The 21,292-nt window shown below is 42.0% G+C and overlaps 2 protein-coding genes across 5 annotated transcripts in view; one reads left to right on the top strand and one right to left on the bottom strand.

The window, feature by feature from the left end:
• The first annotated feature begins 3,626 nt into the window (after positions 1–3,626).
• LOC120056915 (protein RIC-3-like) lies at positions 3,627–8,469 on the top strand. Of its 4 annotated transcripts, none has more exons than XM_039005213.1 (6): positions 3,627–4,060; positions 4,649–4,878; positions 5,086–5,170; positions 5,985–6,075; positions 6,934–7,088; positions 7,302–8,469. In XM_039005213.1, the coding sequence occupies exons 1-6, from the start codon at positions 3,898–3,900 to the stop codon at positions 7,955–7,957; spliced, it is 1,380 nt and encodes a 459-aa protein (XP_038861141.1). In that variant the 5' UTR covers positions 3,627–3,897; the 3' UTR covers positions 7,958–8,469. The 4 variants fall into 4 exon arrangements, with proteins under 4 accessions (XP_038861141.1, XP_038861132.1, XP_038861123.1 ...); XM_039005204.1 differs by having other exon boundaries at positions 5,982–6,075; XM_039005195.1 differs by having other exon boundaries at positions 3,628–4,060; positions 5,982–6,075; positions 6,931–7,088.
• Positions 8,470–11,333: 2,864 nt separating this feature from the next.
• Positions 11,334–21,292, bottom strand: part of LOC120053019 (tubby protein-like) — a 32,031-nt gene continuing 22,072 nt past the window's right edge. The window contains exons 5-12 of the mRNA XM_039000271.1: positions 19,400–19,552; positions 18,496–18,617; positions 17,155–17,346; positions 16,568–16,680; positions 13,335–13,449; positions 12,760–12,858; positions 12,470–12,641; positions 11,334–11,467 (exon numbers count right to left, since the gene is read on the bottom strand). Of these exons, the coding sequence (XP_038856199.1) occupies positions 11,334–11,467; positions 12,470–12,641; positions 12,760–12,858; positions 13,335–13,449; positions 16,568–16,680; positions 17,155–17,346; positions 18,496–18,617; positions 19,400–19,552 (1,100 nt within the window). The remainder of the gene's footprint in view (positions 11,468–12,469; positions 12,642–12,759; positions 12,859–13,334; positions 13,450–16,567; positions 16,681–17,154; positions 17,347–18,495; positions 18,618–19,399; positions 19,553–21,292) is intronic.

Genomic DNA, 21,292 nt, shown 5'->3' with positions numbered 1-21,292 from the left:
ACACTGCTGAGAGGGAGCAGCAATTGCCTGATTTTTGCTGCAGCGAGTCTATTGTATTTTAATTGAGCCTAATGAAGAATAATTAAGTAATTAAAGACTTGATAAGAGAGAGGTGCAGTAAACAGATAAAGGCAGAGTGCCTAGTATTACCAATGTGCCACACTGCAGTGTGAATTGGCCATACTCTCACACATACCTCTGCATGGCATCGTCCAAACTAGAGGCAAATTACCAAAGACACTGTCCAAAATGTACCCACAGACCTTAGTATTTCATTCCTCATGATGGCTTCTCCATGTGTCTGTGAGCATGCATGTGGTCGAATTCAAAATGTAATACTTCCCAGTTGGATTTTGGAAATGGGAGTACACTGTGATATTTTCACCACTCTGACATTAGCAGGTTTTATTTTTTTGAGTAATTGCACAGCTTGATGTGTACTTATGCGTTTCCATGAGAACCATCAAAGTTTTATTTTAACAACACTACAATTATGGGAAATATGGAAATACATTTTGAGCCAATTCACAGTTGAGTTGACTCGAATAATAGGAAAATAAAAGTGAAATGGGGGGAGGGTGACAGTGGTAAAATTAAACTCTCTTTTCTTCAAAATACCCACAATTTAATGCCAAGAATCACAATGAACGAAATCCCTAATACCCAGATATTGTTAAATGCTATGGCACATCCACAGTACTTTGAAGTAAGTGTGTGGTGCCAAAAACTCTCAGCATATCGTTCGCTATCTGCCGTATTAACCATCTGTAATCTCTGTTCAAATCATATGCTGGTTGGCACTGATAATCTACACATAATCCATTCCTCCAAGAGACGGTACACAAATGCATATTTGTTTCCCAGGATTAAAAGATTATGGTGGGTGCATGGCAAATAATGTACACTGGTGGCAGTTTTCACTTAATTTCATTTCAACACGAATATTGGTAAGACCTATAAGATCTATAAAGGTTTGACTATAACGGCACATTGTAAAATTATAATATCTTGAATAAAGGTAAGCAAAAGATGCTTGTGAGAGCTCCTGTACATTGATTCCATGCTGGCCATGCAGTTCACACTAACGGGGGCTTGATCTGAGTGTTTTATGTTTATAATCTAAGTGTGAAGTTCAAGGATTACTTTGTGTTCCCAAACCACATTGGAGGAGGTATTTTGATGCGGCCTGCCTGAGATCAATGACAGACTGCTGTGAGAGACAGGGTGGCAACCTTCAGAGTGATATTACTGCAACAGCCACATTGTTTTCTTTCTTTGCATGCCTTCTCAAAATGTCACCTTTCAGGGAAAATGTAATTGCTTTAATAAATCTATGTACAGACCTCATGTGGCTAAACTATACATTCACACTCATAAAACAAAGTGAGTGGGCCCTAACCAAGGTCTATTGGACACTAGCCTTAGTGGACTAAACTCTGCTAGCTTCACCTACGCAGGCTACAAAACTATCACATAAAATAAATCATCCTGGGAAATTATAATTGCACAATGAACACAATTACTGTAGGCTAACTTTGGTAATGAGATTAGACTAACATTGTCTCAGGGAGACCTTTGTCAATATTCCTGAAGGACTGATACTGTAGGCCTATGTGAAATATCAACCATATGGAACTATATCTGTAAAGTTTAGAGTAGGGTAAGTATTTTGTTGGGTGACTTGTCATAAATGTTTACAATCTGGCCTACTGCTCTTAATTTGGAATATAATAGGCCGCTCGACCGTCCTCCCTGTACCGCCTAGCCTATGCCATGGTAAATGGAATTTACAGACCTAACAGAAACCGCCATCTTTCTACTCAGGGTAACTGACCTCGCTCTTGATTACAATTGCCAATAGCTGAGACGGTCAGTGCTATCTGGGATCCGTGTGACGTCCTTGCCCTAAACCCTAACCCGGCAGGCCTGGGTAATTCCAGTCCTCGGGCCTGATTGGTGTTACACCTTTCCCCCATCTCTAGCAAACACACCTGATTTATACTAATTGCATTTTTAACTGAAGATCATGATTAGTTGATTATTGGAATCGGGTGTGTTAGCTGGGGTTGGGGCAAAAGTGTGACACCAATCAGGCCCCCGAGGACTGGAGTTGCCCAGGCCTGGCCGGCCTAACCATTTCAAATGTACATTTCAATGGGGTAGGGACGTCCCAAGGATTCCTTATAGCATGGACCCACCACCACAAGCAAGGGCTGTGGTCAAAACTGCAAAAGTTTCGACATACAGGTTGTTTTATCATACTGAAGTGATTCAAAAAGTATTACACTAAAGGGCAAGGGGCAAAATTGCATTGCCTGATTGAGTCTAAAAACAGCCATTATAATGAGCCTGTCCTCCTATTGCTCCTCCCACATTGATCAGCCTACATTATAATTAGATTACAGATCAAGAAAATGAAGGATGCTTTTATACATTTCAAATTGCCTCCTGTGGGTTCATGGACCAATCACGTTTCGAATACAAATCAAAACATCATGTGATTGGTAAATGAGTTGCATAAATCTGACCAATTGTATTTGCTCCTCAATTCGTGACGCATCTTGGATGGAGAGCGAGGTAGCGGCAGCGGTCCTTTCCAATAGCTAAACCTGCACTGCCATCTGATGGATATCTTGAGAATTACACGGTAGGGCCTACTTTGTTGGACCGCGGATGATGACCCAAATTTAAGGAAAGCTTTGACTATGTACAGACTCAGTGAGCATAGCCTTGCTATTGAGAAAGGCCGCCGTAGGCAGACATGGCTCTCAAGAGAAGACAGGCTATGTGCTCACTGCCCACAAAATGAGGTGGAAACTGAGCTGCATTTCCTAACCTCCTGCCCAATGTATGACCATATTAGAGAGACATATTTCCCACAGATTACACAGATCCACAAAGAATTTGAAAACAAATCCAATTTTGATAAACTCCCATATCTACTGGGAGAAATTCCACAGTGTGCCATCACAGCAGCAAGATTTGTGACCTGTTGCCACAAGAAAAGGGCAACCAGTGAAGAACAAACACCATTGTAAATACAACCCATATTTATGCTTATTTATTTTAACTTGTGTGCTTTAACCATTTGTACATTGTTACAACACTGTATATATATATAATATAACATTTGTAATGTCTTTATTGTTTTGAAACTTCTGTATGTGTAATGTTTACTGTTAATTTGTATTGTTTATTTCACTTTTGTATAATATCTACCTCACTTGCTTTGGCAATGTTAACACATGTTTCCCATGCCAATAAAGCCCCTTGAATTGAATTGAATTGAATTGACTCGTGGATGAGACTGCAAGCAGGTCTTGCTAGATAGAATCCAGTATTTGTCAAATGAACGTCAAAATTATATATTATTAGCATTTTAACTAACCCTTTTCCTAATCTTAACCTGCTGCGTAAATTCTCCTAACCTGCTACGAAATGTAAAATCTGACGTTAATTTGACAAAAGATGGATGCCTTCTAGCCATGACTACTGTAAACTGCATCAAAATACACCAATCACAAAGCCAAAACAAAAACAGGTCACTTCCGTCGAGCTGTAAAATCAGGAAGGATGCAGGAGGTTTGGTGTTTCCACTAGTTACCACAGCCACAGAGTCAAATGGACTATATCGTAAAAATTCGCTTTTTGGGCTACATTTACGGTTAGGCGTAAGGTTAGCAGTGTGGTTAAGGTTAGGTTTAAAATCAGATTTTAAGAAGAACATTTTTAGAAATGGGCGGGGTGTAGCCATAATTATGACTTTGTGTGGTTAAGGTTAGGTTTAAAATCAGATTTTAAGAAGAACATTTTTAGAAATGGGCGGGGTGTAGCCATAATTATGACTTTGTGGTTGTGGTAACTAGTGACGACCAGAGGCTTAATGTACAGCCAGAGATGCTACTTTCTCTAATATCTCTGGGACAGTTGATCTGTGACAAAATGTCGATGACTACTCTGCAGAAGGTTACTCTGATTTCCTGCTCTGTCCTTTGTGTTTCGTTATTCCTTCCCAAAATGCTTTTACCGAGAGGGAAGAAGGATGTAGGGCAGCCCGAGGGTAAGGCAGCTTATCACTGATCCGTTCTGATGTTGATGTGCGGCTCGGCTTTGATGCTTGGAAGATAATTCCATATTTTGCATATCGTTCTAGCCATCTGCAAACCTGCCAGCAAAGCTAGATAATGTATAATACGTAACTGCATGTAACTATCGAATACAGCATTTCATATGTCTATGCTTTTTACCAATAGCCTACAACTGCAAGTTATTATAGCCTACAATTTTGTTATCATCAGGGTGTATGCATATATTTAGTCTAGAAGGTTATCCTCTGTGTTCTACTCCTCATTGCCCTTGCCAGTTTTATGAACTCCCACACCACTCAAATAAAGTCATTGTAATTTGTCATGTCTTGTTGTTTTTCCTGTTCTTCATTGTGACCATCTCTCCATAATATATTATACTGTATCTTTCACCCCTATTATATCTGTCAGAGGTGTACTGGGTTCAGTGTTGTGTTCAGTAAATTGATTAATCCATCATTCATATCAAACATCTATACTGAGCAATATTCCACTTGCATACCATTGAACGCTGCAGGCTTCTTCCTAGTGTGTTGATCAGTGCTCTCTGCTCTCATTCCTAGTTGGTCCTGGGTATTATCCTCCCATGATACATCGCCTACAGATGCCAGAGGAGGGCCTCGGACAGTGGATGGAGGGGAGTCATGACTCTGGGCCCCACAGCCCTGAGGTCCTGGCTAAAGGCATGGGCACACTTCAGATCCGAGGAGCCACTAAATCCAATCTGATCAGCCAGGCCATTCCCATCTACGGATTTGGAATCCTACTCTACATCCTCTTCATCATATTCAAGGTAAGCTGCACAATGTCCACCCTAGACTGGCTCAGTCAAATGGATAGACAAACTATTTAGAAGGGGTGTTATCATACATGCAGGCAGGGATGTAGACTTTATTACAGTTTTTAACAGCATCCATGTAATACCTATACTAGCTAGGAGTCCAGTGCATCCAGTACATTACAAGGTGTGCATACCATAAATGCATTGCTGTATTCACAGATGACAACTAGGCCTAAAGGAAAAAGTACTAAACTGGTATGCCGATTTCCTACAATCTCATCTGAAGCTTGGCAGAAGAAGAGGAGTAAGTAGACCGCATCACATCATTAATAGCTAGGCCATTGTGAATGACACGATGATGTATATGATGTGCCTTTTATCTCATAGTGCAGTTGATAAGAGTCCTGACCTCCCTAACACACACACCATTTAGGTTCTACATTCTGTGATGATTCACCCCGATGAAAGACTAATGCAGGATATAGCACACCCTGCGAGGAGAAATGTGTCATCTGACAAATGAGCTCCTCTCTAACAGTCACCTCTTTCATGACTTTGAGGGCTTATTTTCAATCAACTTCCTCATTGTTTTGATCGTTCCATTTGTCAGGGCCCCTGCAGAATGTATCAGTAGCTCCAATTTAAGCAACTCTGGGATAAGGTAGATTAGGATCCTGTCCAATTCACAAAGAGCTTTGTTCCCTGCCTTTGTTAGACCTGGATTAGCAATGAGAAGTAATGTTGTTTCAGCCCAGCAGTGTCTAATACCAATTAACTGCATGTATTTTGGATCAGCACTAAGAGGTTTAGCTCCATTCATCAAATGAATGCCAAGGGGGTAGGGGTGGGGGACAATGTGACAGGGACAGCATAGAAATCTATTCATGTCCTTCTATGTGTCAATGCCACTCTCACCTTCCATAATTAAGAAACATTGAGTCACAATGGTTGATTCAAATGAATACTGAGTATTGGATGTGTAGTACTGAACGTGCAGAGTGAATGTTGAATCTCAAGGCTTTCTGCAACATTGGAAAGCAACTCTAGATACGGTGTGTGCGCGTGCATGCATGAGTTTGCTCTTTACATCCCTGACTGCCATGTTTCCCTCCCAGCAGATGATGAACTGACCCAGCTTCAGGAGAAGCTGCTGGAGACAGAGAGGGTGATGGAGAGGATCGTCTCCAGAAGGAGCAGCACTCCTGACAGGTAAACGGCCCATAGTTCCATTTACACACCACTTCTCACAGCCCAGATCTAAGAAAAGACAAAGAAATTACTCAATTTCAGGGATAAATCAGGGTGGACGCCACATAAAAATTAAAGGGCATATTCTTTGATTAACTCTCCCATATTCAGGTATTCCTTTGCTCATGTGCCATTTCATTTTTTTTGCCCGGATCCAACCGTTAAAACATGACAATCTTTATTGGTTCGCATCCTTACCCACCATGCAAGTGTATATTTTGTACTTCATGAAGATTGTACTTCATTGTAGATTTGATGCAACTTGAAGGAAAGCATGTACATTTAAAAGCCTCCTGTTTAACACAGAGATTGGGGCCACCATCCATGGAAGGTGAATTTTCGATCTCCAATAACAGATAACAATATTCACTCTGATCTTTCTTAATAAAGGGGTATATTAGATCAATAACATGCAATTAGTGTCTCTCTTCATTTTCATCCAATACTGGAGTAGATTTCCAATACTTTGAGACATATCTCCTTTCAGGACAAATCTCAGCTATTAACTTCTCTCTATTACTAATTTCTGCATGCCATTTTTCACCTCTTCACAATAACTTCTTAATATTGCTCATCCTAGAGGCAGTGTTTAGCTATTCCATTAAAATGTGTTTGACATACCATTTGTAATCTGTGAAAGTGTTGCAGGAAGGCATAAAATGTTATCATGAGCAAAGTGGAAATGAATAATCTCCAGGCTATAGATAACGATTGATCAGAATGAAAGCACTGTGGTATGAATGGGAGAAGGACTGCATTGGTATTAATTGAGGCCCCTTTTCTTTCCCCTCTCTGCTGCTCTCTGGTGGCGTGCAGCAGGACTAGCAGCAAGGTTAGAAGAGCATCCAAGCAGGAGGAGAAGTTACTGCGGAAGCTGAGTAAGATCAGCCGGGTGATGCAGGAGGTACGACTGATGGAGGGGGCCACACCTGAGATGGAGGCTGAGATGGTGCCCTACACAGCTGACTGGGAGGGTAGGTTAACAACACAGCAGGTAGGCTACTCTCGGTCACTCACCACACAGAAAATAATATTCACATGAGGCTTTGAGTTATTTACTGTACTTCTGTAGAACTATGACATAGGTTAAGTGGAAAAGGTAAGTAAGACTGTCTGAGACAGTTGATAGTATGATTGTCCCCTCTGGTAGAGTGTCCCTGTCATTCCATGTGTGTCTCTCTCGCCAGGCTACCCTGAGGAGACCTACCCCCAGTATGAGGAGCCCGGTGGCAGACGCAGCGGCAGTTATGACCCCATCACCATCCTGGAGGAGCCTGCTGCTGACTCAGAGATACCCACTGCTGAGGCCCTGGCTGAGGAGGTGGTGAATGAGGAGGAGGATGACGTAGAAGATGACGAGAAGGAGGAGGAGCTGCAGCTCTGCCTGCCCCCACCTCCTGAAGGTTGGAAGGAAGAAAAGGGTAGTAGTCCCAGCAGAGTAAAAAAGCAAATCAGATTCAGCGACCACAAAGATGTGTTTCACTACCCTAAGCAGGATACGGTCTACGAATATAGGTATGAAGAGGTGAAAGAGGAGAAGGAAGAAGAGGATGAGGAGGAAGAGGAGGAGGAAGTTGAAGAAGAGAAGGAAGAAGAGGAGCAAGTGGATGAGACAGAGGAAGAAGTAGCTGATGAAGAAGACCCACTGATGGAGGCCGAGGCTCTCAGTTTTAGTTGTGACGTCTGTAGCAATCCAGAGGCAGAAGCAGAAGAAGAGATGGAAGAAGAAGAGTACATTCTACTGTCTCAGTCTGAAGAGACAGACAGCTTCACCCCACCAGATATGGCTGGTGAGCTGGGGATTGGGAGTTTTCTCAGGATGAGGAACAGGAGAGAGACATAGTGGGCAGAGTCAATAAGGAAACTAGCTCATCCTAAACTAGCCTCCCTAGCCCTTTGACCTTACTGAATGTTTTGAATATTCCCAAGAATGTACCTCTCCTTATGCAAATCCCCGTTTTCTATCCTGTCTCCTTGCGTCCCAAGACAAGATGCTGCTCACTGGGTGAATTGTGTGATCCTAACTAGACTACCTAATACCCTAATATTCATGCTGCTTTAAAGAAAACCATTTACCTACAATTCACCATGTCCTTTGATGACAGACATCAAACTATCTGACTCCAACCTTATTCCAATATGGCAGTCAAGCATTGTAGAGACCCTGGTATCCTCTGGGATAGATTGTAAACAGAGAGAGCAGGGACCCACATGAATAATCTACCTCTGTTTACTCATTTAAAGTCCAGCTTTTGTATCTCAAATTTATTAAAAGTGGACATTCTATTAAAAGGTAATATAAAAATTCAAACCAGCAACTATTAAGCCCAGAATGTATCTGTAATAAAAAATGAATTGTCCATGAGTTGGATCTGAGTCTCCTGTTTTCCTGTTGAATACACTGTACTACCATACCACTGTCCTCGGACACTGTCCTTCTATGAGCATATCATCACTTCATACACATCTCAGGGGTTCAGTCAGAGTGCTGTGGGTGCATGTGACTTGTTTGACTAATGACAGGTTTGACTCATTGGAGTTTTATTTTTTTCATAATCAGAACTGTGTTTACAAACACTGTATATTGAACAATGTACACATTTTACATTACATTGAACCAATACTATACACACTCATAGAATGAAAGGGCCTTGTTTCTTGGACACAAAGAAACTTGATATGAAAAGCACAGTATTTTTGTCTGCAAGGATCTCAGCAGTTTGCCTAAGAATTCATAAGAGTTAGAACACATTACTAAGAAACAGGAATATCATGGTTGATTAAAGTAGACCCTTTTTCATAACTTACAATAGCAATGAGCTGCCTCATCAGAGATTGTTGTTTGCCTTCATTTTACACTTAATATCCATAAAATATAAAATAGTTTCATATTTTGTGAAAGCATTTTGCCTCTCAAGAAATGTGGACAGTGGCCAGGTGGTTATGCCGTAGCCTCAAGCACATTTCTACATTATCAGCATAGGTTTGAATCCAGCCTACTGCCCTTTGACACAACCTCTCTATCTTTCCCCACTGTCATCCTCTCTTTCTATCTGTTCAATAAAGTCAGATGTTTTATTTTTAAGAAGTGACTAAAGATAATTATTGAATAACTAAAAATATGGAGAATAAAAATCCTCTGGAATGCCAGATTCATAGAGAATGATATCAATATAGGATAACATGAGAGATTAGTATGTGTGATAATACACGTAGGCCTGCTACTATCCTTGCCATATCTGAGGGGTTTGGTCTCTGATAACGTATGAACTGATAACCTTCATCTGATAATGTCAGATGAAGATATGAGTGCATCTGCAAACCAAAATGCCCATGGTCTTGTGCCAATACTACATTATATTACTGAATATAATTTGTTAAGATTCCTGGGGACAAATTAGTAAATTATATTTTATTCAGGGAGTTGAGAATTTACAGTAGGGGCATATAAAAAAACCTGACTTTAGTGACTTCATAATCTGAAAATTACATAATCAGATATAACCAAATAGAAAAGGGACCAAATCCCGTCACCTCAAGAAGTGTTTTTCTAGTAGAGGGTGGGAGATGAAGCAGGCAGAACAAAGAAGGCTCAGACAGGTCAGGTGCATTACAAAGTCCCGTCTCAGAGAGAGAAGAACATCTGATAAAGCATAAAATGTGATTTTTTTTCTCCAAAGGCACAATATGTACAGCTATTTCACATACACTGTAAACATCGTTAAAGTGCACCATCCTATACATTCTCATACTTGATCGTGTGATATGATATTTTACAAGATGCACAGGCTATGTGTCATGCCCTTGACTTGACCTGGTCTGTTCATGTCCAATTGATTAACTATCTGTTTTTATCCTCTGTGTAGGTATGACAGATATTCCCTTCAATCAAGTTGTGTGCTTCAGGCTCAAAAACAAAGATTCAATGAGTGTAAACTAAGGATATTGACAAACTTAAGAACAACATACAGGTAACTGCCAGAATAAAGAAAACACTTGAGTATATTAGGGATACAAAGTATATTGAAATCAGGTGCTTCCACACAGGTTTGGTTCCTCAGTTAATTAAGCAATTAACATCCCATCATTCTTAGGGTCATGTATAAAATGCCCAGTTACCCATTATTTTGGCTACCATGGCTAGAAGAAGAGATCTCAGTTTATCTGAAAGAGGGGTCTCAAAGGAGCATAGTGGGTTTAAAAGGGTGTATGTCTCAGTCAACCAGATCTCAACCCAATTGAACACTTATGGGAGATTCTGGAGAACGCGCCTGAGACAGAGAGCGTTTTCTACCACCATAAACAAAACATAAAATTATGGAATGTCTCGTGGAAGAATGGTGTCGCATCCCTCCAATATAGTTCCAGATACTTGTAGAATCTATATCAAGGTGGTTTGAAGCTGTTCTGGCAGCTCGTGGTGATCCAACCCCTTATTAAGACGCTTTATGTTGGTGTTTCCTTTATTTTGGCAGTTACCTGTGTCGTGGATATGTATAAATACATAAATAACAATATAAACACATACATGGATGTGAATGTTATGTGATGTTCAAATGAGTAATATTAGTGACAGTTATGAAGTTAAAGTGTTATTTGTTAGAAGCTTTATCTTTTGAATTACGTTTTCAATCTTGAATGGGTCCTAATTTGTAACCCAATGGTTTCCAGTCCAATATTGAATAAGTTAAAGGTGGCATGTTAATTACTACGATGAAACTCCTTCAACATGAAGATGAACAGTTGTTCGTTTTTTTGTTGTTGAAATAAATGTTATTCATTGAAAAGTAATTAATGATTAAATAAATGTTAGAATTCCACAACGGATACATAAAGTAACAGGATTCATTGTTACATATTTAATTTAAAACATGATCTATTAAAATGAGCCTTAAGATGCAAGAGTGGATTAGTCTTTGTGCTTGTCCTGTCCACTGATTGACATATCCTTATCCAGAATAGAGACTGGAAGGGTTCCTAAGGAGCACCAGAACACATACACACACTCACAGACACACTTGCAGACAGTTTGTGCCGCCACACCATCCTCGGCTTAAGCAAATTCCAGGGGGGATTCTCGGACAGTGTTGGGTCCCCATGGTGACCCGGGATTAACTGTAGCCCTTGGTGAGGGGACTGATGGACTAATGGAGGCCCATGAGTAGGCCTTCAGTTAGGGGCAGGTAGCTTCTCAGGAGGGAAAGGAGAGAGGATGGCTGCTACTCACAGGCCAGCTTGCTGTCAAAGCTGGAGAGAGCAATGGCGAAGGCTTGGAGGGCACACATAGGGTAGTTATAGTCCATGGTGAATACATCCTCCGCAACCCTCCCAAACTGCATCACAATGTAGTCCGCTAAAGGGGCGAGGAAGAAGCAGAAAACAAAGAAGTGAGAACTTGATAAATGTGGGTTTTTAGTTACATAAAACAATATAAACTATCATTACTCAAATCAAAGTTTATTTGATTTATTTTACGTACACAGATTAGCAGATGTTAAAGCAGGTGCAGACCTTAAAACTATAACTTTAAAAGAAGGGAGTGAAAAGATATTTCTTGAATAAGTAAAAATATGGAGAATAAAAACCCTCCGGTATGCCAGATTCAGAGAATGACATAAATATAGGATAACATGAGAGATTAGTATGTGTGTTAATGCACGCAGGCCTGCTGCTATCCTTGCACTGTGCTCTGTACTTTGTCTGCATACCAAATGGCACCCTATTCCCTATATCAGGGATGGACAACTTCGATGGTGGTGGGGGCCACAAAATAGATCCTTTTTACATTTTATAGTTCGTTTCATGCAACTCTACACATTGCCATTGACTGTAGAAAAAGTGTTGCAGTTTTAAAGCAAGTTTGCTGCAATTCTACAAATTTTGCCATGGGGCAGAGAGGAAAATTAGCCGTTTTACCGCTAATTTCCTGCAATTTTACACAGTTTGCCATAGGGTGGAGAGAAATGTTTGCAGTTTTTAATATGATATCTGAGTGAGACTGACTAACAAAATCAATGGGGGCCCTCCAGCTGGTAATTCAATAGCTGGCCACAAAACTAACTTAGCAATCAAAAAATGTTTTTTGACATGGGCTAATTGACTGACTATCAGTGACTGACATAAGAAGAGAAAAACTGCTGATGCACAACGAAATTTCAAAATGACACCTTGTGTATTCTACTATTCTAACTCGCAACAGTAAGTTGAGACCCCGACTGATCAGAGGGCCTTCAAAAGGGGGGCCGCGCCGCCGGTTGCCCATCCCTGCCCTATATAGTGCGACAATTTTTCATCAGTAGGGAATAGGATGCACAAAGTATTTGACATGGAGGCAGTAAGAATCTGGAGAGCTCACGGTCATTGTCGTGGATGATCTGGAAATTCTTGACTGAGGCCTGAGTGACTCTGCCGTGGAAGTTGAGAACGTAGGACTGTGTGTCGTCGTTCCACACAGGGGTCTTGTTGTGAAGCTCGATCACGCTTTCTGTGCTCTTGTTCTGCCACCGCGCCAGCAAAGACTCATGGTCCTGAGTGGCAAGGATAAGTCACAGACAGGTGAACCATTACTCAAGGCAACCAACTGAAACCACACCACCAGTCCCTAACATAAGCTACCTACATTTAAGAATATTTTTGTTGACTTACATTCCGTGGGCAGATGGCAACTCTCTCATGGTCCATGTTCATTCCAGGAATGATGACACTCATTTTCCGAGGTCCTTTGAACCCTAAAACATTGGTTTCCTGAAAAACAAGTATAATGGACTTATATTATGGTCCAGTCTGTCAACCACAGTATGAGTCCTCGTTGATAATGTATCAGGTCAAAACCGTTGCCATTTAAAATTGTGAGCACTAGGTGTCCCCATGTTCCAACACTAATGCTCTGTGGCTTTGCCTTCTAACCCCATGATATTGTATGAATTCATCCAGGTTTGCCTCTTATCTTTTATTTGCTATTATTTGTGTCTGACACACCGATGTCTCACCAGATGAAGGCACTGTTATTAAGGGGCTACGGGGGCTGGTCCTAATGCCTGAGAGTAGTGCTCTGTGTGCGGTCTCTGTATGTATTTGACCTTGCTTGCCTCTCCTCTCTTATTTGTGTCTGACACGTCCATGTCTCCCCCAGACTAAAGCAACGTTAATTATCTATGGGCCTGAGAGTAGCTCAATGTTTGCCTGTTTGTATCTGGGTAATAGACAACAGGAGGACTCACATAGCAGACAGCTGCCAGCTCCTGCCGCAGGTTAGTAGCCTCTAGGCTGGAGGTTGTCTTCCCAGGGTTCTGTCCACTGTCATACACTGTAAACTTGGTCCCCATGAGGTTGGACCTGTAGAGAAAAGAAAACAAACTGAGGATTACAGAGGGACTGGGAGAGTATGCCATACTAAAGGGACAAGGAGCCATTGAGACAGATGAAGGCAGTGGCCATTATCCCTAATCAGCCACCTCCTGGAGCCCATCCTACCATCAGACTCAATGAGCAGGAAAAAGGCTCTGCTAATCAACCTTAAGAAAACAATACATTTGTATCCAGGCCATGATGCGCAATCAAATGTAAATGGTTTACATCATCATCATTGTCTTTAATGACTCAACCATTTACCAGTCATTCAAAAGTCACCATCTCATTATTTCAAATTACAATTAGTATTTATCATATCTTACAGTACATGCTATCATGGTATTTATACTATTGCCATTGAATTTATGAATTAAAACAGCATTATTTAGTTATTAGCTGTCAAAATAAATAATTGCATGGCTATAAACAGTTGGAGAGGGTTAGATGAGATGTCTGCACAGCTAGGTTGAATAATGGCTCATATCTCTGTTAATCCCTTTACCTCAATCACAACTGGAGCCCCTAATGGCGGATTGGACGGCTCTTAAAGGTCAATTGAAAAGTCAGGAGCTCATTTGTGCGGCTTGTCCATGACTCTCACAAGTGGCAGGTGAAAGGTCAGCTGCTCATCTCAATCCAGCTCTCCATCAGTCAAGTGTTACTGTGATGATAGAGGCGTGAGGAGCGAGAGGGACAAGAGGCGCGGAGGGGAGCGTAGCCTATCGACCAGCAGAAGCAGCCAGTACACCAGATTAATGAAGAGCGTGGCCAGGCCATGTTTGATTAGACTACCTGGGGGGCTCTCTCTGTGGAGCCACTGTGCTGTGGCAGAGCTGATGCTATCTCTAAGGAGCGCTGATGTCACTGCCTGCCTGGAAATCAAAGCCTGGAGCCCCGGCACTATTCTATACTAACGCAGACAGTGAGCAGGCCCAGACAATATGTGACTGGTTACAGGATCGGGGGCATTTGAGGCTAGTTCCTACTTCACAGCAGGGCCGTTTTAAAACATTTGTTGAGTTTTTGTGCACAAATGCCTTCTTGAACATGTGAACTTTCATGTGCCTTAATCACAAACTTGTACGGGATCCGTAAATATGAATAAAAATGTTTGATTATGGAGAAAGCCCTGAGCTATATTGAATTTGTTCTTAACTGACTTGCCTAGTTAAATAAAGGTTAAATTAAAAATTAAAAAATAAGAATGACAGGATCCTTCCTTGCTAGTCATGATTGGTTGAGATAATGGAGGGTCAACCATGCTGACGGTTGCTGGCCATGAGTTTACATGGAGATGGGTGGGGCTAAGTCTTAAGAGCGTGAGAACGATCCTGAATGGGCATAAAAAGAGCTCATTAGAAAAAAAATCTGTTAAATTTGACATAAGCCCCCACAGTGAAATCTGGTCACAGAAAGTACGTATTCATACCCCTTTACTTACTCCATATTTTGTTGTGTTTTTTTTCTTTCTCACCCATCTACACACAATACCCCATGATGTCAAAGTAAAAATGTTTTCAGATTTCTTTGCAAATGTTTTGAAAATAAAATACACAAATATCTAATTTACACAAATATTCACACCCCTGAGTCAATACCTGTTAGAATCACCTGTTAGACTGTTAGAGTGTTCAGAAAAAAATAAGCAATCACGTTTGGTGTTCGCCAAAAGGCATGTGGGAGACTCCCCAAACATATGGAAGAAGGTACTCTGGTCAGATGAGACTAAAATTGAGCTTTTTGGCCACCAAGGAAAATGCTGTCTGGTGCAAACCCAACACCTCTCATCACCCCGAGAACACTATCCCCACAGTGAAGCATGGTGGTGGCAGCATCATGCTGGGGGAATGTTTTTCATCGGCAGGGACTGGGAAACTGGTCAGAATTGATGGAATGATGGATGGAGCTAAATACAGGGAAATTCTTGAGGGAAACCTGTTTCAGTCTTCCAGAGATTTGAGACTGGAACGGAGGTTCACCTTCCAGCAGGACAATGACCCTAAGCATACTGCTAAAGCAACACGCGAGTGGTTTAAGGGGAAACATTTAAATGTCTTGGAATGGCCTAGTCAAAGCCCAGACCTCAATCCAATTGAGAATATGTGGTATGACTTAAAGATTGTGGACACCAGCAGGAACCCATCCAACTTGAAGGAGCTGGAGCAGTTTTGCCTTGAAGAATGGGCAAAGAACCCAGTGGCTAGATGTGCCAAGCTTATAGAGACATACCCCAAGAGACTTGGCAGCTGTAATTGCTGCAAAGGTGGCTCTACAAAGTATTCACTTTGGGGGGGGGGGGGGGGGGGGGGGGGGGTGAATAGTTATGCACGCTCAAGTTTTCAGTTTTTTTGGTCTTATTTCTTGTTTGTCTTACAATAAAACATATTTTGCATCTTCAAAGTGGTAGGCATGTTGTGTAAATCAAATGATACAAACACTCCCAAAATCCATTTTAATTCCAGGTTGTAAGGCAGCAAAATAGGAAAAGTGCCAAGGGGGGTGAAAACTTTCACAAGCCACTGTAGACATACTGTAGTCAGTGCAGACCCACCCACATACCCTTATAGGAAGTGTCTGCCAGGGTGTGTAGGCTGCAGCAGTGCCCCTCTCCCCTCTCCAGTGTGCCCACAGGGTCTCTCTGTCCTTGTTTTAATCGACCCTGGCCCCCTGGCTGCCAACACGCAGGTGTTGCTTCCTCATCCCAACAATGAGCGCTCAAACGGAAGTAATGAATCCAATTACTTTGTCTTCTCCAAGAGAGCAGCCAGGTGTGGGCCTGCATAGTCCCCAATTCATTACAGCATATATCAAACAGCACATTCATTCAGCTACTCCAAAAAGGCAAACGTCCTTCATGCATAATATATTTAAGGTTAGAGAATCCAATGGAATTGACAAATAAGTATGAGCATGCACTCAGTAGCTTGCTCTACTCTACATTGTTGTAATACCTCTGCCCATAGGCCTACAGTCTGAAAGAAAAACAACCATCTTCCACAGTTTCTTGGAAGGTAATCTGGATTTCCCATAACGATGGGCTCTTTATTGTGAAAATGGCAGCTGCAGCCACATGGTCAGAAGAAACAGCAGCAGACTCACTCACCTCAGCTTCCCGATGAAACTCTCCCCCCCTCGAGACAGATCAGTGGGATCGATGGAGATGAGGTAATTAGATGTTTTGCTCTTCTTTCTCTTCCGTCCAGCTAACAGGAACACCTATGGCAAGAACAAATCCAATTAGCAAAGCAACTTCATCAGAAACAACACCATCATCAATAAGCCCTGGGACATGAGCCTGCAACATCTAAATTAGCCTCATCTAACCAGCTCCAATAAACAATCAAAGCATGGACTCCTTTCACAGCCTGTCACGGATGATTGGTCGTGCTAATTCATAGTGTAGTTTTTGTAGTTTTTGTTCATAGGCAGAGGGCCATGTACTGTCAGGATGGATGGTGGCCCTAAAGCAGTGCTGTTCAATTCTGGTCCTGGAGGGCAGAAACACTTCTGGTTTTTGTTTTGCACTCACCTGGTGTCCTAGGTCTATAATCAGTCCCTTATTAGAAGGAGAGGATGAAAAGCAGTCGTTTTTTGGCCATCCAGGACCGACATTGAACAGCCCTGCCCTAAAGGGTCACACTTTGCGTTCTGTCAGTGTGATAAGTATTTATCCTTCTGCTCCACACTCACCTTCTTCCCATCCTCCCTCTCCAGGTGGAGGTAGTAGGTAGGGTACATGCCTCGGTCCATGCCCTTCTTGTCTCTGGTGATCCTGCACTTCACTGTGATCCCCTGAGGGGCTGGTCTCAGGGTGAACTCCTCCAGGTCGTCCACGTCGATGGCCGGCTCACTGACGGGAGGGGTGGACGCTGAGGCTGCCTCCTGATGGACAGAGATAGACGGCCCATCAGCCCACACCCCGTTCAAAACATCAGATTACCGGACCTTCGGCTGTTCTGCTTCCCTTCCATTATAAAACGGTAATGGTTATTATAAAACATCCATTGGGGACTGAAACTACATTAGCACGTTGTGTTTAAAACCATGAGGCTGTGTAGACACCATCTGGGTTTCAACAGGGGGTTAGATCCACATGGAAGGACCAGGCAGCGAGGAGACATGATTAACAACCAAACTTGTAGTAACAGACAGACTGTGTCTCAGCAGCTTGGTGACATGGTCAGGTGCTCAGGGTAGCTTCTAATGTCACTCCTGATGTCAGGTGCCTCTCTAAAGCCCACAGTACACTAAGGAGTCACTTCCCCTCAACCTCCTCGAACCACAGGAGACTACACAGCCCACCGCCTCCTCTGACTAGCTCTACCTCTGAGTCAGATGGCAGGAGAGGAAACAGCAAAGAAAAATAGCCTGTTCTCACACCACATTTCCTGCAGGTTTAAAATATTCATACAAATAATAAATCAGCAGTTATTTCGGCATATGACAGATGATGACAAGTCAGAAATACCAGAGCTAACTAAGACTTAGTGGACTGTCATTTGTCTTTTCAGGGGGGTATATTAAATAGCATTTCAAAACTGCCAGGGGGCCAAAGGGCCAGGGTATGTCATCTGCATGATAGAAAGCCATTCCAACCGGAATATTATATTCAGCTACCAAAGAGTTCAGCAAGGACATGATTCAGAGAGGCAGTTTGATATACAAAAGTTCCAATTTCCCCTCTCAGATGGATTCATGAGACTGCTTAGGTTCTGAGATCCAAGGAAAAAACTCCCATTTCCATTAGGTAAAACTATTCACATCAGAAGATGTCTGGGCTGCTTCCATGTATCAACAAACTACAGTTCAAATGACAATAATAAAGATACACAAGAGGAATAGGTTGATCATAATGTAGCCCAAAACACAAAACTGCTCCATCGTCATTCCCCAAATGGACTAATGGCTGAGCCCCGCTGAGCAGAGGAACAAAGCAAATAGAGGGTGCATTAGTGCACACTGTGTGTAAAGTAAAAGCTCCATCCAAGAGTCAGGAATCAATAGATGACCACAGAGCATCAGATGGTGTACCTTGCAGGACTTCTTGCTGGTGGCAGAGCCTGGCCGTGTGTTACTGTTGAGCTGAGAGGAACTGGAACTGACTTCATCCTCGTCATCCTCCTCTTCGTCAAAGTTCATACTACTAGAAATACCTTCAAACAGAAAATACATAATGTAATGGCATTGTCGTGCTCCTAGTAACGCTGTTTGAATAAGAACTGTAAATGCATGCTGCACCATACACCAAGCACTGTACACAAAGACACAACACACAGGAACATAGACACATACGCCTGTTCTGAAACATCAGTTCATGGAGAGGTTTGGATACACTACTGTCTAAAGGCAGGGTAGTGTTCTGGGTAGAGTCTGAACTGTATGAGGCTCTCTCTCCAACAGGGAAAGAACCATGAAAAGCTGCCAATACACACCTGTAGCGTGCTCACTAAAAGCATTACAACATAAGCCTCAGGTCATAGTATACCTGCTGCTTCCTGAATTGGTTGGTTGCCCATGACAATTTTAAAGAAAAATGTATCTGTCACTGTACAGTATGTTTTCAGCTATCAAAAGGTGGTGGAAACTGGAAACCTATTTACCAGGAGGGACAAAACAAGTGGAGTACTGTTGATGTTTTAAGTAAGGTGTTATTCATGATGTAATAAGCATGATGTTACTGTTTAGTTGGCTTAGATGTTATTGTTCAGTTGGCAAAGATCTCAGGGGAAAGGAGAGCTGTATTTGACAGGTCTTACTGTATAATAAATCCAAGGTCCCCACAATCTCATAATCTCAGACCAATCACTGCATGATTGGAGAGGACAAGTGCCAATCACTCTTTGACCTGTGTTTCAGACCAATCGAAGCCACAGAGGGACTGTACATGTACACAGATCAGGCTGGAGGCCAGGGATAGGCCTATATGCATTGATACCTTTCTTAAGCATGGTGACCCTCAGGTCCTGCTTGCCCTGTGGCTGAGCACTGATCACAGCATCTCCCTCACTCCCCTCCTCCACGGCCCAGTGACCCACCGTCATGATCTGGATCTGGCCCTCTTCCTGGAAGGACGCCGGCCCATCGAGTCCTGCCACACCACCACACCCAACCAGCCCCATCAGAGTCAGACCTCCATAGTCGTACAGTAACAGTAGTAACACACATGCATTAGATCATGCACAAACATACTGTTATGTGTCACTCACACATAACATGCCTACATGCATGCAAACATGACATGGAGAATGAATGGAAATCTGTTGGAAAAAACTCAAACTACAGTATAAGTAAATGGAGTCTAGTAGATGACATTTGCCTGGGTAATACGGGTCATGCAGTAAAATTCAGCTTTGAATGCCTTTGTGGGTTGATGTGGTATATTTTCGGCATGACTCTTAAGACTTCCGCTGCTTCTTTGCCAATCAATTAGCCTGCGTAACAGGGCAGAACATGATGTCCCTGCTGCTACAGTCAGCTACTGACTCAGCCAATCAAGCACCAGATTACTAGTCCCTTTCACACAAATGGAGTGGTCGGAAGCCTCATTTCTAAACTGTGCGTATGTACAAAATATACCCCAAAACATGCGTGTGCCAGTCTTCATGCAAAACTTGACATGAGAATGTGGTCACCTTCCTGCAAACTTTAGACCATGTCGTACGCACAGTTTCGAGTGGTTGAAGTATTGCTATTGCAAGCAGGCAAGTGGCCAAGTATTTTGTGCAACTGGGGATAATAAGATGGACATGTTTGTCATATTTCTTCTATTCTTTTTAACGAGCACCTTATCAACTGCATATGCACCAAAACCCCTGTTGTTTTGACAAGTGGCAAATAATCATTCATGTTGATTAGGGGAGAAATCAGGTTTGTGTGCACTGTTGAAACTAACACAACTCAAAAACCACATGGAAACTGGAAATCATTTTTACATCACTCGTTAGAGGTCAACCTGCTGATGACAACCAGCTACATTTTGTAGTGATGCATTTTGCTGTGGGGGTGTGGCCAAAACGGAAAGAGAAACGCAACACTTATTTGTCAATCACTCATACTGATATCACGTTGAAACCAGTAGAATGAGAGGGGGGAGTCGGGTTACACGTCCTGTTCAAACTAACCTTACTAAAAAAAACACGGAATCTGGGAATAATATGTATATCACTGGTTAGAGAACAACTTGTAGAAGACAGCCAGCTACATTTAGGATTGTTGCATTTTGTTGAAAGTGGGTCACCAACGCAGAAAGATAAATGACACTATTTTGTTAATCAGTCATATCGATATCAATTTGAAATCAACAGAGCAGGGGCAAATGTTTGGAGTGTATGCACGGTTTAAACTAACACTATTCAAAGGCCACACTGAATCTGAGAATAATTTGTATATCACTGGTTAGAAGAGAATTTGCTGTAGACAGTCATCTAAATTCTAGAATGTCGGATGGAAGTTGTGAGGATGCCGAAACAGGGAAGGAAACAAATCAATTGCTTTGTTATTTAACTTCAACAAATCACGAGCCGCCATAGGATATCAACAGTAACAAGGGTTAGCTGTTATTTGAGTGATAAATCCATGTATTGGTGTGAGGCCAGTGACTTTTATACAGAGAGTATTTAAAATGGTGTCTGCCATTTGAGTTTGAAAATGATAGTAGAATTCGAAGTAAAAAGGATGTGTAATCTGAGGTAAAAAGGATGTGTAATTACCCTCAATTCGATGTGGTCGAAACGTTGTTTCGGTTGTTTTAATGTAGTAACAGATACGGTTTTAGTACAGGAAATTAGCACAAATAATCTAAAATCTAATATGTAGCTTTGTCTCACAG

This window comes from Salvelinus namaycush, chromosome 1 (genome assembly GCF_016432855.1).
Source record: "Salvelinus namaycush isolate Seneca chromosome 1, SaNama_1.0, whole genome shotgun sequence".
NCBI classification, from domain to species: Eukaryota; Metazoa; Chordata; class Actinopteri; order Salmoniformes; family Salmonidae; genus Salvelinus; species Salvelinus namaycush.
The sequence above is the reverse complement of the archived record's forward strand: the minus strand, read 5'-3'. Positions and strand labels throughout refer to the sequence as shown.